Below are 19,487 nucleotides of genomic sequence, written 5' to 3'. Positions count from 1 at the left end.
TTACTTTTGGTTGTTGTCTTGGTCTTTTCATATTCCTTGGAATCCAGCTGCGTACTGTGTGTGTGTGTGTGTGTGTGTGTGTGTGTGTGTGTGTGTGTGTGTGTCAATTATACGACAGAATCAAGCGTGGTGATTCATGGTTCTATTCTGAAGAGCGCAGACGCTTATACATCTTTTAATATACCTCATGCATAGTCTTCTCCTGAGAATAATGAATGTCATTTGAAATCACAATTGCCCTCCATGCATCATTATATATTGAGCATTAGAAGTGGTTTTTTTCCCCCCTCTCTCAGGATGCTCCAGTCAAACTGTGTGATTTTGGGTTTGCCAAAATAGACCAGGGTGACCTAATGACACCCCAGTTCACCCCTTACTACGTAGCACCTCAGGTAAATAAATCTATGTACGCAGAATGTAACTGTATTTATTTTTTGGGGGACATATTTTAGTTGAATTTTTGCAATATTTATGATGAGTGTTTTCAGAAAGCTGAAAGCTCTGATTGCCCCATCGTCCGATTTTGAGTACTGACCACAATAGGCAACGTGGGAGAGGGGACTGACAGCTCTGGCCCCCCGCAACCTCCGGGCCCGGGATGCTTGTCCCGGCTCTCCCCTCCCCTGTCGGCGGCCCGGAGGGAGAGAACCTGGACACATTATAACACAAAATTCCCTTATTCGTTGGGCTGTCGGCTTTGACTCTGACAGCTGCTGCTTTTGAATTCCAAAAAGAGTCGGGACTTCTTGTCTCCTGAACCAGAGAGCACATCTATTAATTAGGTTAATAAATATGTAATAAATATTTGAGTATTATTCTGCCATCCACAGCCTGTGTGTATAAAGTATTACAAATTGGAATAATGAGATCTCCAGGCAATAATTTGACTGGATACTGCTATTGTGTTTGTGTGTGTGTGTGTGTGTAACGGATACTAGACCACACACATCGATAACTTTCACATTTCTTTTGCAGTCCAGTATTTTCATACAAATAAATATGCATGTGGTCTATTCCCAAATGTAACTATTAATACGCTGTTTTTCAGGCTGTAAATGACTCGTTCATATTGGGCCCTCCATGGTGCTTAGTGGAATAATAGTTTGGTGGCTGCCAAGTTCCATTAGTACCACGTTTCCAGGATAGTCCTATATGAACCGTATAAAGTTGCAGACTGGTTACAACAGATAATATTACACTTTTGAACATCGATGGACTTTTGCTGCATCATTTCTAGACCAAAACATTATCACTCACATACTACCATGAATGGGTTATCCTGCCTATCTTTTAATCTAGTTTTATGCTCCTCCTCACAGGTTTTAGAGGCACAGCGAAGACACCAGAAAGAAAAGTCTGGGATTATTCCTACCTCGCCAACGCCATACACGTATAACAAGGTACAGCAGGAAGCCGTTCTCATTCTGCACACAGATAAGTGATACCCGGAAGGCTTGGATGTCAGTGAGGGGTCAATTCTTCAAGCACCTTTGTCAATTCATGGATTTGCATCGCAGGCTGTAGTGTATCCCCCTTTGCGGACAGAAGTATGGGTCTCTTGCTCATAGCTGCTAGTTGGGGTTTATCGATTCATAGGATCTTCATGTTATTATTTGTGTCTGAACGCTGGGGACACCTCTGCTGCTTTGGAGGTCTTCAAAGCATTGAAATAGAAGTCAGCAAAGGGATTATTGATTTCTAGTGATTAGCTCATCACTCTAGTGCTAGGATGATGAACCAACCGCTATGATCACATGAGAAAATCCTGACCAGGTCCTCTTTATTTGCTGATATGTCCCGTCCTGTTCAGTTCTAGTCGTAGTGCCTATACTACTAATGCTTATATCCACATTACAGCCACCAGCTTTCTATTACTCTTCACTGCCGAAGGCAGAGATGCAGCCGCACTCCAAGGTTACAGTAATCAAATGTATCGCTTATTCAGGCCAACGCGTTTCGAGTCGCACAGTAGGGGAACTTCCTGAGGCCATCAGGAAGACCCCTAGCGTGTGGGTCCATAGGTTGGCTTGATCTGTAGGTAATAGCGATACATTTGGTTACGGTAACAGCTACGTAATATGGATAGTCCAACTGATGCTGGTCCTTTTTTTTCCACTACCATTCGGCAATAAGAGCCGTAGAGTCTTTGCCTACGAATCGCCCATGATCCCCGGGAATGTTCACCGATGTACAGATGTATTACGCATCAATGAACTTGCTTTGTGGTCCTGCGCATGTCTGCCGCTGTTCTTCTTGTTAGCGTGAGTTGTGACTCTCTCTGTTCCAGAGCTGTGACTTGTGGTCACTGGGTGTCATTATTTACGTGATGCTCTGCGGGTACCCGCCTTTCTACTCCAAGCACCACAGTCGGACAATTCCCAAGGACATGAGGAAAAAGATCATGACGGGAAGCTTTGAGTTCCCAGAGGAAGAATGGAGCCAGATCTCGGAAATGGCCAAAGACATTGTGAGAAAGTGAGTGTAAGAAAACACCACAACTTATTGTGCCACGGAGAGTGGGGGAAACCGGCAGAACGGGTGGGATTGGTGCCTTTTTAGATGTTTCGTCGTACTGTAAATCAAAACTCTGACTCTGCAGTCCTAAAAAAAAAATTAAATGGTCAGTGCTTATATAATATAATATAGGCACTATATAATGTTGAGTCCATTAGAAATACAAACAAAACAAACTAGTTTCCAATATTTAACGTATGTACGGTATATGCCCATTAGCTGAGCTAAACAATTGGGCAGATGGTACTCCTTAAAATGTATATACCACCGTAAGTGGCATGTGCACGTATCATATAATGTAGAACAAATCGATACATCACCCAAACATCAAGCGCCAAGCTTAATGTATTGATCAATTATGGAGATATATCCGTTTGTTTGTACAGAGTCGCTATTAGCTGCCCTGCTGGCACTGCGAGTTATTTGGCGAGATCCCTCTTCTGTTTGATGATTTGTGACGTGTCAGTTTGCCGGTAAATCATGTCGCTTATTAGGAGTTTGATATCTCACGGATTATTAGCATAAATCAGATTTATGCCCTGGCATTCGATCCACATTGTGGATATCATAGACTCTGGTCTCTGTCTTTTATTGAGCAGTAATTCAAAACAGAACGTAGATGCACCTGTGGAGTTGTGCGTCCTGCAAGTGTACATGATTTGTCGATGCTCCGCCTCCTCTGGCTTTACTGTAATAAAGTGTTAGCTTGTTCCCCATACAGGCTGCTGAAGGTTAAGCCAGAGGAACGACTCACCATTGAAGGTGTTCTCGACCACACTTGGCTGAACTCCACTGAAGCGCTGGATAATATCTTGCCATCTGCGCAGATGATGATGGACAAGGTATCAACACACTAATTATATTACATGCAGTATGTTGCTAATTAGTTAATCTAGAAAGGTGCTCTTTTCAGGTATCCGACTTGGTTTTTAAATGTTATCAGTCTTTAAAGTGGAACCGTTATGCAAACCTCAACACGTGTAGATACACATCCACCCCCCCTCTCCCCAGATTATAATACGGTCATTAATATATGTAACTTTTATTATCCCTGTTTTAAATGTATGGGGTATGTTCTGTGTTCTAAGTGACACCCACTGAACCTAAAATCCCATGTGGGGTCTGGCTGTAAAGGGGCAAAGTGTGGTGTATCGGACGAGGGCCTGCCCCCCTAAACATTGCACATTCCTTGGTTTTCCTACATTATAATGCATTTTTATATTGTTCTGATGTAGTATGCATGGACATTCACGGGCAGAATTAATCCTGTTTTGAAGAGCTCCCACTCTAAAATGTGTTATCCAAGGCGCATGACAATAAAGTGACTTGCAAAGCTGCTGTCAGTGACACGCTAAACCAGGGGGGCGCAACTCCAGTTCTCAAGGGCCACCAACAGGTCACGTTAAGGATATCCCTGCTTCAGCACAGGTGAAGACCACCAGGTGAAGACAACACTGGTTGAGCCACCTGTGCTAAAGCATGGATATCCTTAACCTGACCTGTTGGTGGCCATTGGAGACTGGAGTTGTCCACTCCTGCCCTAAACCTTGTATTGAGACCCAGGTTTTATTTTCTGTATTATTATAATTATGACTATTACAAAGTCTTGGGAGGTAGGAGGGGAAGCAGTGGGACCAGAAACTGAAGATGAGCCTGAAAGCCACGTGCCTGAAACATTGTATTCTGTGAGTTTGGGCTGCACCACGCGCACGCCTCACGCGTACGCCTCACGCACTCTTGTGCCTGTAGCACATAGTACCTACATATTGACTGTAGGTAACGTTCCGTGACACAGGATACCCGAAGATGGCGCTGGGTCTTGGATCAGGTGTTCCTGCTTCAAAGCCTGTGCCATTACTAACATTACATTTTCCAAAGCGTCAAATGAAACACCGACGGCACATTCTTTCCAAGTGAGAAGTAACATGGCATCTTACCTACTTCTTCAACGTGTGCATTTCAAGCCCGTACAGTGAGACGGAGACACTCCTCTATACTATGGGTCTTCTCTACCAGCAGACAATGTTTCCGTGGAGAATCTTTGCTTTTTCCCCTTTGGTGGCAGCTTTGATGATATGCATACACACACGTATATAAACGTACACACACGTATATAAACGTACACACACGTATATAAACGTACACACACGTATATAAACGTACACACACGTATATAAACGTACACACGTACACACACGTACACACACGTATATAAACATACACACACGTACACACACATACACACGTATATAAACGTACACACACATATAAACGTACACACACACATATAAACGTACACACACACGTATATAAACGTACACACACACGTACACACACGTATAGAAACGTACACACACATGTACACACCTGTATATAAACGTATATAAACGTACACACACGTATATAAACGTATATAAACGTATATAAACGTACACACACGTATATAAACGTACACACACGTACACACACGTATATAAACGTACACACACGTACATAAAGCTACACAAACGTACACACACGTATATAAACGTACACACACGTATATAAACATACACACACGTATATAAACGTACACAAACGTACACACACGTATATAAACGTACACACACGTATATAAACGTACACACACGTATATATATGTACACACACGTATATAAACGTACACATACGTATATAAACGTACACACACGTACATAAACGTACACACACGTATATAAACGTACACACACGTATATAAACGTACACACGTACACACACGTACACACACGTATATAAACGTACACACACGTATATAAACGTACACACACGTATATAAACGTACACAAACGTACACACACGTATATAAACGTACACACGCAGAGGAACCAATGAAACCCTTTGTGGCGTTTCCCCTTGCAGGCAGTGGTTGCTGGGATTCAGCAGGCACATGCAGAACAGCTCGCCAACATGAGAATACAAGATCTCAACGTCAACCTGAAACCTTTAAACATCGTCAACAATCCCATTCTGCGCAAGAGGAAATTGCTCGGGTAACGCTTCTTATCGCGTCACCTTGGTGCTCACATGCATTTGTAATGTTCTGGAGCATCTTATATTGTGTGGCCATGGTGGACACCCTGTATAAGGAGGGGAGCGTGAGACGCAACTTCCCTAGCATAGAGCTGCACTATCAGCATTATAATTTTCGTGTGTGTGTGTATTTTGTATAATACACGTATACATATAAACATACAGTGAGTGGTGTTTTTGTATCCAAACTACAATATATACAGTAATATAACCGTTTTAAATTAGGAAATGTGGTAGAAAAAAACCCCTTTGTCGTCCCAACATTATACCAATTAATTTAATATTCACTATATAGAGTTTTATGTTGATCCCTAAAAGATACCAGAACTTCCTTCCCCAGGGTTCCTCCACAAAAATTGTGTGATTGTGATTGTGTGTGATTGTGATTGTGTGTGCTTGTGTACAAGAAGATAAAGTGGATTACGGAGGCAGCACTGGGTCTTGAACCTGTTGAGGGACATGACCATCAGCACAAGGTCTCACTCTTTCAATCTACCAATAACTCAGTCACTGTTCCGGTAATAGATTGCAAGATAACGCTAAGGCGTGCGCGCGCGTGTGTGTGTGTGTGTGTGTGTGGTAAATTGCTGTGATCCTCCTTGTGGCGTTAAATCATTAACTGAAGGAACGCGCTTGTCGCTGAAATATTTATTGGAAAATGATAGAAACATAAGGAACTGAGGAGATTTTGTAAATCAACATTATTCCTGTGTTCTAGAACCTGAACTTTAATTTTTTTTTGGGGGGGGGGGGTTTAAGATGATAGATTTCTGAACTAATTGTTTTTCTCTCTTATTTTTTTTCCCCCTTTGATCACAGAACAAAACCCAAAGATAATGTTTACATCCAGGATCCTGAGAATGGGACCGAAGACTCTAACGTAGCTTTGGAAAAGCTGCGAGATGTGATAGCGCAGTGTATACTGCCACAAGCCGGTAATTACAGAGGGACGCAGCAGCCAGGCCCCCCCCAAAAATCCAATAGCAAAGAATAAAGGTGCTGCAAGTTTCCTTCTGGTAATTTAGTGTGTGGGACGTGGGACAGCTGTGATCTGCTGGTCCTGCAGCTCGGTTTTCACCTCTTAGGGCTGGAGCACACACCATGTGTGCGCGCGCGCGTTCGTCACCTCGCCCTGGCGGCCAATGGTTGTGTTCATTGTTGAAACTACCATTGGCTGCGAAGCACGGCGTCGTCGCCGCGGCAGTCTTTCCAATCTGTGATTCCAGGCTGCAGCAGCGCGACGTCGGTTTCAGCCGCCAATCAATGTCCAGACGTTTTCATTGATTGGCTGCTGAAATTGCTGGGGGATGGGGTTTATTATTTTATTTAATATTTCTTCTCACATTTATTATATTAATACATTATTTATCCGCTGCCCGCTCGCTCCCCCCGCTCGCTCCCCCGCTTGCTCCGCCGCTCGCTCCCCTCCGCTCGCTCCCCTCCGCTCGCTCCCCTCCGCCCGCTCCCCTCCGCCCGCTCGTGTATCATTCCGTCTGCTGGGGTTGATCACACACCGCCCAGCAGGCGGACGCGTGGACGCGCGCACGCAGCGTCGCCAAGCCCCATGTGTGCTCGAGCCCTTAGTACCTAACCTAGCTAAACAGGTTAAAGCAGGAGCGGCCAATTCCAGTCCTCAAGAGCCACCAACAGGGCAGGTTTTAAGAATATCCCTTCTTCAGCACAGGTGGGTCAGTTAGAATGATTGAGCCACCTGTGCTGAAGCAGAGGTTCCTAATTCCTGGCCTGTTAGTGGCCTTTTTAGGACTGGACTTGTCCTCATCCGACCTAACCTGTTCAGCTGATCTCATAATGACTCTGTGGGCTGCACATTTGAATCAAAATTCTCAATTTTATAGCAGCCGTCTGCGCTGATCACCATTGTTTTCCCCGAATATTTACATTTTTGTTTTAATATCTCATTTTGTCCGTTCCAACACTGTTGTTTTTTATTTTGTAAATGCTTTTGCATTAGAAGATAAAAAAATATTAAGTGTCAGAGAGGTTAAAATGGAGCTCTCCCCGGAGCCCCGCGCCGTCACAAGGTTACCGTCAAGCGAGAGATGCCGAAAATCATGTTTTTGTGGTTTTGTTTTTAACACTAGAAAACCATAAAAAGAGCGAGACACTAACATTGTAGGAGTTAAACCCACGTAGGCTTCTGGGGGGGGGGAGGAGGAGATGGGGGGGGGGGGTGACATGGGGGGGGAGGAGGGATAGCTGCTTTTGCATTGCAGAACCCTTTGGGAAATGGAGCGGGCACACGGAAACCTCTGCACAGAGTTCTGCTTGTTACAATGATTTATTTTGGTCAGGCCGGGCTTGGGATGCGGCTCTCGTGGAGCAGAGCACGGCTTGGCGTTGCTTTGCTCCTGCGGAGCCCTTGCAGAGCACGGCTTGGCGTTGCTTTGCTCTCCTGCAGAGCCCTTGCAGAGCACGGCATTGCTTTGCTCTCCTGCGGAGCCCTTGCAGAGCACGGCTTGGCGTTGTTTGAATAGCTCCATACTGTCCTCCCATTGGTCAGTCTGTACTGTAGGCTGTTTATTCCCCTGCATCGGAATCGCCGCTGACTCTGCAATTATCACTTCGGCTTTTCATTTATTTGCTGCCAACCCCAGTCTTCAAGGGCCACCAGCATGTCCGGTTTTCAGACTGAGCCACCTGTGCTGAAGCTGGGATATCCTGAAAACCTGACCTGTTGGGGGGAGTTTTGAGGACTGGAGTTGGCTGCCCCTGGTTTACGTGATTTAACGATTTAAAGTTCCCCGGTGTTTCAGGGTTTCCCCCCCCCCCCCTACTGTTCTGAATACAAGCGGCAAATTGTGGCAGTGCGTGAATTTCCCAGATCGCTGGGAAGACAGACGTGCAATATCCTGAAAACCTGACCTGTTGAGGGGGGAAGATGTCTTGAGGACGGGAGTTGTCCACCCCTGAGTTAGGGGTTTCTTGTATATATGCTGTCCTTCAAAAACCTCAGCCATGAGTGACAGACTAGTATCTTTTCATCTTTCATCAGACTGGAGACCTTTCAGTGGGTCTTCGCATGAACACTTAGGAGCCATAGATGTGGATTTAGTTTGTTTTATTTCATTTGAAATACAAGCATAACCCCTGTACTGTTCCAGGCCTCTCTGGCAGACGGGGGGTTAAAGCAGCACTGCCCTTCACAAGCCCATATGAGTTATGATGTTGCTACTTTGCATCCTGAGAATATCTTGCACGTAAATAAATGCAATTTTATTTTTTAATTTTTTTATTTTTTAATCTGTTACTGTTAAAACTCATGGTTTTGTTAATCTCTAGCTCCTCGGGTTACCGTGGTAACCTTTAAACTGACCAGGACCCTGGGGAGAACTTCATTTTAACCTCCCGGGCACTTAATATTTCAAACGCTTCTATCTCCTAAAGCGAGCGTCAGAGAAAAAAAAGGAAACGCGTTTAAAAATGACAGATCTCTCAAAGAAAACACTAAATAAAGTGGCGATGCTTTAGAAGGTTTTGTTCTGGGCCGCTCCCTTAAACATAAATATACCGCAGTTCCACGGGTACCGAGTATATTTTACAGATGAAATCTTCTCGCAGAACAGCAGCATCGAAAACCGTACAGAAACCTCCACGTAACACGGTGTTTGACTAAGCACATTCTCATCTGACGGGGTTAAATACCTTCTATTTTCTTTGTTTCTTTGTTTGTTTTTCCCCCTAAGGGGAAAACGGGGACGAGAAATTGAACGAAGTGATGCAGGAAGCCTGGGCCTGTAACCGGGACTGCAAGTTACTGCGTGACACCCTGCAGAGCTTCAGCTGGAACGGTAAGCCCGGCCATCCTGTCGGTGTGGAAGTACAATGTGGGTTGTGTAGAAGTGTGTTCCATAATGGGGGGTGAGGGGGGGGAAGCGTTTAGGACCTCATTTTGTAAAAAGTTTAGCTAACAGAAGCAATAGCGATGAAGGATGTTATATCTCCTGTTTTTAACTCTTCGGAGTTCTGCTGCTTTTTTCATTCTGTAATTGCGTTTGCATTTGACGGAGGATCGGAGCCGTTCGCCGCACAATCTGATCCGTTTCCCGTGTGCTGTGACACCTCAGACCCTGCCTGTGCCTTGCTTTTTCTTTCATGTATCGGATAGCTTTGTGTATCCCAAACGTGTTTGAATTCCCTCACTGTATTAGCTGCTATTACCTCTGTTGGGAAGCTAGTCCATGAATCCACCACCCCTTCAGTGAAGTACTTCCTCGCTTCTCCGCTGAGTCTCCAGCTTCAGACCTGTTCTAGCATCTCCTTTCCAGAAATATGCTGCCCTCCTGCACCTTGTTGAAACCCTTTATGTATTTGAATATTTCTATCGTGCCCTCGCCTCGCTCCTCCGAGCTGTACATATTGAGGCCCTTACGTGTCAGGCTTCTGCTATAACCAGAGGTACCGGAATAAGTGCCAACACACTGCCCTATACCTAATGGCAAAGCTACAGCGGTGCTATCCTACTGAAACATGAAGTGACCGTGAGACCCGCCCACCTGCTAATGGAGCAGGAAATCCCTAATAAGGGAACGGCAGCCTGGGGGGCAGTTAGGGGGGCTGGAAGTTCTTCTCCCAAAAAACAAAGTACTTAACAAAAGGGAAGTCCGCCGTGGCGATTTATGTGAAGCAATTTGACGTCACAGAGGTCCTCCATTTTGCTATGTAACAAGGGGTGCTCAACTAACTACAGTCCTCGATAGCCACCCACAGGTCAGGTTTTAAAGATTTATCTGCTTCAGCACAGTGGTGTAGTCAAAATCACTGAGCCACTGATTGAGCCACCTGTGCTGGAGCAGGGAAATCCTTAGTAGCCTTTGAGGAGTGGAGTTGAGCACCTTGCTGTTTAGATCATACACCATCTTAGTAACCATCTTATTAACCCTACTTTGCACAATCTCCTATTTGTGTTTGTCCTCCTCCTGTCCTCCTCCTCCTCCTGTCCTCCTCCTCCTCCTGTCCTCCTCCTCCTGTCCTTCGGAGATCTGCTCCCCAGAACTGAATGCAGAACTCGAGTTGAGGTCTCTCCAATTATCTTTAAAGTTACACCCACCCACCCCACATCCCGCCTACCCATACCACACATCCTGCCCACCCACCACACATCCCAAACCAAACGTCCCACGCACCCATACCACATCCCACCCACCCATACCACATACCACCGTTACATTGCTCACCTACTTTAAGCCGGCTGAAATAATGACTCTTGGTCCCTTTCCTCTATAGTATGTGACATTATAGCGCCATTATAGCGCCATTAACCCTGTGTTCTTGAAACTGGTAGAAACCGCGAGAAATATATATTTATTTTTATTTTTTCAATTTTAGGACGGGGATTTACAGACAAAGTAGACCGCCTGAAACTAGCAGAAGTAGTTAAGCAAATTATCGAAGAACAAACGAACTCTCAAGAGGACTTTCAGTAGCTAACGGGGTTTCACTTCTTTTTTTTTTTTAATTTAATTTCTGCAGCGTCTTAAATAACTGTAACATTGTATGTACGTGATTTCATTCGATTGCCACACTGCTCGAACATACAGTATAGATGTAGTCAGAATGAAGATCATTGCTACTGTAATTTATTGAAGAAAGGAAAGAAATACGAACTGATTTTCTGAAAGTTTCTCACACGAACGTGCTGTTAATATGTACTGTCCTGGCAGGGAAGGAACTGCAGGTCCTGTTCTCTAATATCCTGCAGAGGTGGGTCCTGCCTCACCTGTCCCTGCCTCACCTGCCTCACCTGTCCCTGCCTCACCTGTCCCTGTCTCACCTGTCCCTGCCTCACCTGTCCCTGCAGTGCTGCAGGCTGCAAATACACACCCACAGCCCCCAAGCAGGTGGCTTCACATACTTGAATGTGGCTGCTGGTTTCCTCAGGAATTAATGGCAACAGCACAGGTCTCTGCTCATGTCCCCCAGCTGCTCTGCTAACGCGCCAGGATAATGCAGGAGGAAAACAATGCTACTCATTTATCAAACTTTTCTTTATCCTTTTTTATTTTGTTGACGATAGGATGTAGGAATCCTTGTTAGCACCCCTGGGAGATACCTGCGTTGCTGTTGGCACCCCCGGGAGATGCCTGTGCTTGCGTTGCTCCTGGCACCCCTGGGAGATACCTGCGTTGCCGTTGGCACCCCCGGGAGATGCCTGTGCTTGCGTTGCTCCTGGCACCCCTGGGAGATACCTGCGTTGCTCCTGGCACCCCTGGGAGATGCCTGCACTGCGTTGCTGTTGGCAGTTTACGCCTATCCCACGGTTGCCCAGATGGTGTCGCTGCTGTATGGCAACATTGCAGCGCAGGCCTGTCCAAAATGGAAAGGTTCTTTTAAAGGAGCAGTGCCCCCTACTGTCTTGTTTTGCTCCTCCTTTTTTATTTTTTTACACATGTATACAAAGCGGGGGGTCCCCAGAGCTGAACCGTGTTAATGTCCGCTCCGAGGACCCCCTGCTTCCCGAGATACATACTGGGGAAGATGCTGCCAGTTCTGTCCCTTTTAGGTTTCAATCTCCCATGTCATGTGACTCAGGGATTTATTCCTCCAGGAAGTACTGGCAGCACCAGAATCAGGGGGTCCCAGGTGCTGAAATTAACACGGTTCAGCTCCGGGGACCCCCAGCTTCGTATACATGTAAATAATAATAACAGGGCAGAGGGAAAGGCTCCTTTAAACTTTATCTTTGCATTTTATATTTCAAGTTTTGTTCTGCAAATTTCTGCGCTTTTATGGAATCTGATTGTTTTGTTTTTAAAATAATTCCTTTTAGTGTAAATTCTAGTTTTCTATTTTAACCTTTTATTTTCTTTAACATAATATGCCTACCTTGCATAAATGGCGTGTATGCCGCCTGAACACGCGGTGATACACTGCCGACTAAAGTGCCAATTCCGGAGTTTTCTAGGAACAAAATCCTAGCGGTAACTCCAGCGTGTGAGCGGTGAGAGGACGTGTTGCGCAGTACAAACAATCCCCTGGTGTTTTTAGTTGCAAATGGAAGTGCAGCGCAGTTTGTAACGCAGTTTGCAGCGCAGTTTGTAACGCGGTTCCGACCCCAGCACTTTGCCAGAAGTGACTGCAAAACACACTGCTTTCCTGTACTTTGCAGACTCGTCTGGCAGAGGAAGAGTTAATATTCGTTTTGCATTGTCATATCATAGAGCAGGGGGCGCTCAACTTCAGTCCTCTAGACCCCCCCCCCCCCAACAGGCCAGGTTTAAAGGACATCCCAGCTTCAGCTCAGGTGGCTCAATCAGTGGTTCAGTCAAAGACTGCACCACCTGTGCTGAAGCAGGGCATATCCTTAACCTGACCTGTTGGGGCGGTCTTGACGACTGGAGTTGGCCGCCCCTGTCATAGATCATGAGTTTATAACCCAACCTGCCATAAATTACCCCAGGATGTAGCCAATGCAGCAGTCTCTCAAGCCCCAGAGCCACAAAAGGTGCTGGTCTTTAGCACATCTTTATGCGTGTGACTGGGAGTGGATCCTTTGGTGTGACTGGGAGTGGATCCTTTGGGATGACTGGGAGTGGATCCTTTGGGATGACTGGGAGTGGATCCTTTGGTGGATCTGTGCCTACGGTGGTTATGTATCAAAGTCTAAAACCTTGCACCAGATTTCTCAGGGAAAATGGTGCCATGGGACACAATGGGATGTCTTTGCCGTGATAAATACGGTGCTGTTTCTTGCATGAGTTTTGCCTGTTTTACAGTCGGGAGAAGTTGACATGTATCTCCCCATACTGTATCGAAGGCAAACATTACAGATACAAAATAATCTTGTTGTAGGTATTGATCCTACAAAGGGTAACAAGTTTGAACATTAACTACTAGTGCTCTTCTTAGATCGTGAGTGACAGCGGTCCCCGAACGTACCACACGAAGATGCTGTGTGAATTTAGATTGAAGCAGAACAAGCTTTTGCTTAGGATCCCATTTAGATGTTCTCTCCTTACGTGGTTCACAATTTTAGGTTTTGCCTGTACATGGTACTAATATAACCTATTACATGAAGGCATGTATCTCCATTAGGATCTTAAATCGACCATCTTTTCTGCTGCCTGGGGTACTATTTATCTCGGCTGACCGGGAGGGTAATGAGGCAGAACAGCTGATTGTTCCCCCCAGTAGAGGACACATTCACCAGGAAAATCTTGGTGCAAAAACTGGGCTCCAGTTGCAGCAGCTAATCGGGGACCTGAATGCCATGCTCATCGTTAATTGGCTTGTAAGAAGCCACTTGGGCTCCCATACTACTGGAAATGTACCTGTAAGTATCCCCAGACCTGGAAGTATTCTTTCACATGGCACTTTAGTGATGTAGAGGCATGCAAAGAAGGGTGTGCCACAGTTACAAGGGGCAACAAGTACTGGGCTTCAACTGCTGCTGGAAAATGATGTCCGAGGGGCATTTTGTTGCTTGAATGACCCAACGCTGTGATTTATCAAGCTCTGATTCGGGGTATCTCACCCGGCCCGGCATCAGCTGCTCTTCAAGTCACCAGCAGGACCCCGGCATGAGAGATCCTGCATCAGAGATTGATGAATCTCCCCATTCATCGTTTAAGGGCACAGGTAGTATCTTGAATACCAGGGGTGCTCAACTCCAATCCTCGAGTGCCCCCTCCCCCCCCCCCCTTGATGTCAGGTTTTCAGGATATCCCAGCTTTGGGACAGGTGGCTAAATCGGAGCTCCCCACCGCTGTTGTGTATCACTCCAGTTTCCCTTCGCATAAAGGGCTATCACAGGCATGGCTGCCGGACACTGCTTCATTTAAGAATCGTCATTCACTATTTTGTCACTTTGTTCAAATGCTTTTCAGCATAAAATGGACGTTGCGTCTTTCAAATGTTTGTTTGCAGCAAGGAGCATTTCCTCCGGCAAAGAGTTACGGTATCTCGTGTTGCTCCTTATTTGCCTACGCATAAAAGGGGCTTTCTTTTAATATCTGCCGATCGGCCGTTTTTAGGCCAAAATTTGCCATTGAAGCCAATCTGGAATTTCGGCGAAATCGGCCACTTCGGATATAGAATAAGCCCCAAAGTCTCTGAGCATGTTATCACCCCGTCAGTTCTTAATGGTAAATGCATATCACGCTTCCCCCACAGCAACTGAACAAGGTAACAACTGAAGCCGTGTAATGCTGAATTTGAGCAGCTGTGTGTGTGCGTGTGTGTATATAGTATACCAGATGCATACAGTGAGTGTGTGCGTGTGTGTATATAGTATACCAGATGCATACAGTGAGTGTGTGCGTGTGTGTATATAGTATACCAGATGCATACAGTGAGTGTGTGCGTGTGTGTATATAGTATACCAGATGCATACAGTGAGTGTGTGCGTGTGTGTATATAGTATACCAGATGCATACAGTGCGTGTGTGTATATAGTATACCAGATGCATACAGTGCGTGTGTGTATATAGTATACCAGATGCATACAGTGAGTGTGTGCGTGTGTGTATATAGTATACCAGATGCATACAGTGAGTGTGTGTATATAGTATACCAGATGCATACAGTGAGTGTGTGCGTGTGTGTATATAGTATACCAGATGCATACAGTGAGTGTGTGCGTGTGTGTATATAGTATACCAGATGCATACAGTGAGTGTATGCGTGTGTGTATATAGTATACCAGATGCATACAGTGAGTGTGTGTATATAGTATACCAGATGCATACAGTGAGTGTGTGCTATGAAATCATAGAATTAATTCCACGCACGTATATTCAGAGTAGAGATGTTACCTTTTTGTTGAAGACAAACTTTTGACCCAACCCTGTTTTACCTCCATAATTTTTTTTAAATTATTTATTTAGAGGTAATAATCATCAAATTATCATATTCAATGATACCTTTTCAAAATATTTTGGGGGGAGAAATGTAGGAATGTGTAAAGCGCTCCTGTAAAACACGCGGTCTCTCTTGCTGTCGCATTCTTATAAATGATTCAGTAATGTGGGCGCTTCAGCATTTCCCTGCAGGAAGCGTTTAGAACATTCTCTCGAGGTTTATAAGCAGATCGCCGCAGTACTACCTGATAAACAGGACAGGCAATAATTCATGCAGAAGGCGTGATATCTTGTGAATAGTGGTTTAGACTATAGTGGTACTCGAGGTGCCACAGTGGCCCTGAAAGTCGGCATAGAACTGGTCATTTATTAAGGGACCCGCTTTGACCATCTGTGTACTGATGTTATAATCTCTCCCTTTTACCTAAACAGGTTTTATGACTCCCGTAACCTGACCGCAGGTCCGCACATTGCATGGCTATACTGACCCGTTCTGGCTGTGAAGGGGTTACCCCTTGCTGGTCAGTGGTTGCTTAGTCTGTGAAAGACGCGGCTTGCCTTTTTGATCCTTCGTCTAAATGTCATTATTTGTATCTTGCAACAATGTATGTCATGTAGAATGGTATGGTTAATCTGGCGGTTAATCTGGCGGTTTCAACATTGTCCCCACGTTATCTCCATCTAACCCATGGGGGGGCAACTCCAGTTCCCAAGGGCCACCAATGTTTTTTTGGCATTTGCCTCTCCGCGCTGCGGATTATTGACTCCTACCTCGCTGCGGGTTATTGACTCCTGCCTGTCTTCGGGTTGCGGGTTATTGACTCCTGACTCTCTGTGGGCTGCGAGTTATTGACTCCTGACTCTTCGGGCTGTGGGTTATTGACCCCTGCCTCTCTTCAGGCTGTGGGTTATTGACTCCTGCATCGCTGCGTAACCCCTGCCTCTCTGTGGGTTATTGACTCCTGCCTCTCCTTGGGATGCGGGTTATTGACTCCTGACTCTCTGCCGGTTATTGACCCTCGCTGCGGGTTATTGACCTCTGCCTCTCTTTGGGCTGTGGGTTATTGACTCCTGACTCTGCGGGTTATTGACCCCTGACTCTCTGCGGGTTATTGACCCCTGACTCTCTGCGGGTTATTGACCCCTGACTCTCTGCGGGTTATTGACCCCTGCCTCTCTGCGGGTTGGTGGCACTCCTTGCTCCAGCAGTAAGGAAAGAGACAACTGTTTGTTTCATCTGTCACTAATCTGGACCTTACACTTAACTCTATGACTGAGCCACCTGTGCTGAAGCAGGGATATCCATAAAACCTGACCTTGTTGACCCTTGAGGAATGGCGTTGCCTCATTTAAACCATGTTTTAGGGATTACAAACCAGTATTCTCTACATGTATAAACTAAGCAAACTCATTGGCGTTTGCCAATTCACTGTTGCTAAAATGTGGTGTCTGGGTTTGCCTATACAGAGGGTTTAAAACCTTAATTTAATTAATAATGATCAAAAATATCCCTTCAACTAATAACTGCAGAGAACCATTTTCATCCCCCTCCATGTCGCCTCAATTCCGTGCGCTGGCTTTTATTTGTAACTGATAATGGGAAGACAGAGCGTCGTCCATGGGAACGTCCGAACCTTTTCAAGCTAAAGACTTGGTCCTGGACAGCCTCGGTTAGACCTCGGATGTTTGTGCTCGGCCGGTCTGTAGGTTTGGCAGTGTTATCCCACTGCACCTGTTTTCGTGGGAATTTCTCTGTGTGTTTAGGAATCAACAGATCATGTAAAATAACAATTCGTTGTACTAGTGACCGGTCAAATGGTTCCAGTTTCTGCGGCCTGCGGCATGCGGTCATTTACATCTTGTAATCCAATCTCATAGATAACATTTAAATTTAAATCTGCATTCATTCTTGGAAGCAATTGGTTTATAACAGGGGTGGGCAACTCCCAATCCTCAAGGGCCAACAACAGGTCAGCATAGCCCTGCTTCAGCACACGTGGCTCAGTCTCACTGATTGAGCCACCTGTGCTGAAGCAGGGCTATCCTGAAAACCTGACCTGTTGGGGGCCCTTGAAGCCTGGAGTTGCCCACCCCTAGTTTGTATGGGCTCCCTGCCTTTTATATTCACTAATTGTATTTGTTTTCCACGTCCGTGTTTTGTTCTTCGCTGCCGGGGGGTCTTGCAGCCTCCGTACATCTTGGCGGCTCTCTCTCTAAAGCATTTCCCCTCTATGATCTGTGACTGTGCATCGTACGTGTTTTAATATGCAGAGAATAAGAATACTGCAAGCAGGCCGCCATCTTTAATGTTGCACGTAAAAAGCACACTTGCTTTATAAAGGTCTTGGTGTGCGACATGAGATGTCGCACCCCCCCCCCCCCCCCCCCATTTTTAATCGTTTTTGATGTGTGCCTCGGTTCTGACCTGAATAATCTGGAGCAAGGAAATGAGCAAATAACCCCCACGCTTTGGATAAGTATATATTTCCCCTACGTTGTATAATTGAAGGCGCAGTATGGAGGGGAAGAAACGCAGCTTAGAGAGAACATCACTTTGAGTTTGGTTACACACGGGGACCTCAGTAGTACAGGTGTCTGCAGAAAGTGCGCCGTCTGGTAAAGCAGCTATCCAAGCCGCTGGGGTTTCTTTTTGTTTGTTGTACAGTATTGAAGCAGGGGGGGGGGGGGGCTCCGGAGCTGAACCCCCGTTACTTTCTGGGGAACCCCTGCTTCCAGGGATTCTTACCTCCGAAGGGGATGCCAGTATCTCTCTGCCGTTTAAAGCCCTTGGTCCCATGGGCCAATGGGAAGCCATTCCTAGGATGATGTCACGGCTTCCTATTGGGCCGCAGGTCCCGGGAGCTTTGACAATCCGCCATAATGTGTGAACCCTGCAGTGGCTACCGGCACCCCCACTACGTAGGCAAGTATCTCCGGAAGCGGGGGGTTCCCGGAGCTGAAATGAATGGGGTTCAGCACTGGACGTCCCCCCTCGCTTCATCCTGTGGGGGGAAAACGGCTTGTATTGCCTCAAACCTGATGTTCAAGGGTCAGTGAACGAGAGAGAGGTCCCCTTTGGCTCACTGAACAAGCATAGAATAACCATACAATATAGGAGAATATATGCATAGTTTTCCAATACTGCTGCTCTATGCTATTCAACCCCTCAACTATTATCATTACATTCCTGCTACACAGCTTTATTTTAGAGTATGCTACCGTTCCTCTGGATTATTCTTTGACCTTTAGCGAACCTATTGGAACTGGTTCCTTATTGTTGTATGTGTTGATGATCTCGGTTTGGCAGGGAGGAAATGTGGGAGAGGTTATATTGTGCTGGAGATGTATCCGTGTCTACAACATCTTGTTTTGTTGCTCCATCTCGCGCTCTGTTTCATGTTTAATGTACTAAACATATTTTATTTATCTTGCAATGTTTTCTGTATGATGTCATGACCTTTTTTTCTGACCAGTATTATATTGTAAATATGCATTAATGTATATAAAATGATTTTACTTAAAGCTACAATTGTGTCCTTTTTTTATTTAAATTTTTAATCAAATGTACTAGATTTATATTTGAGAATGTTATGATATTATTTATTTATTTATAAAATATTTTACCAGGAAGTAATACATTGAGAGTTACCTCTCGTTTTCAAGTATGTCCTGAAGTATATCATGAAATATGTACAGCTGAACCCCGTTATAACGCGGCCATCAGAATGAGCCCGCGTTATAAAATTTCGCCGCTTGAGGACTTGCCGTTGGCAATGAAGCATTGAATGTTTAAAAAAAAATGGAGATGTTTTTAAATCGGGAGCCACGCGCATACCGCGTTATAAGCAGATCCGTGTTGTAGTGGATTGCGCTATAACGTGGTTGAGCTGTATTTTAATCAATCTGGTGCTTCAGGGGTTAATGTAGCTGCAGTTTGATTTAAAAAAATACAATATATTGGGTTTATGATGGGTCAAGACTCTTCCTGGGTCTGTCCGGAGCTTCAAAGAGGACTTAATTGGTGGGTTAATTAGGGCTGCTTAACACAGATCTCTAAGAGCTATCACTTATTTGTATCACTTGAACGCT

General features: G+C 45.4%; 1 protein-coding gene across 2 annotated transcripts in view; it reads left to right on the top strand.

The window, feature by feature from the left end:
• Positions 1-18,918, top strand: part of MAPKAPK5 (MAPK activated protein kinase 5) — a 35,450-nt gene extending 16,532 nt beyond the window's left edge. For both annotated transcript variants that reach the window (XM_075568150.1, XM_075568151.1), the window contains exons 7-14: positions 297-392; positions 1,320-1,400; positions 2,288-2,475; positions 3,236-3,356; positions 5,413-5,543; positions 6,403-6,518; positions 9,288-9,392; positions 10,930-18,918. In XM_075568150.1, coding sequence (XP_075424265.1) covers positions 297-392; positions 1,320-1,400; positions 2,288-2,475; positions 3,236-3,356; positions 5,413-5,543; positions 6,403-6,518; positions 9,288-9,392; positions 10,930-11,027 — 936 coding nt within the window. In that variant the 3' untranslated portion in view covers positions 11,028-18,918. The remainder of the gene's footprint in view (positions 1-296; positions 393-1,319; positions 1,401-2,287; positions 2,476-3,235; positions 3,357-5,412; positions 5,544-6,402; positions 6,519-9,287; positions 9,393-10,929) is intronic.
• The last annotated feature ends 569 nt before the right edge of the window (positions 18,919-19,487 follow it).

This window comes from Ascaphus truei, chromosome 13 (genome assembly GCF_040206685.1).
Source record: "Ascaphus truei isolate aAscTru1 chromosome 13, aAscTru1.hap1, whole genome shotgun sequence".
NCBI lineage: Eukaryota > Metazoa > Chordata > Amphibia > Anura > Ascaphidae > Ascaphus > Ascaphus truei.
The sequence above is the reverse complement of the archived record's forward strand: the minus strand, read 5'-3'. Positions and strand labels throughout refer to the sequence as shown.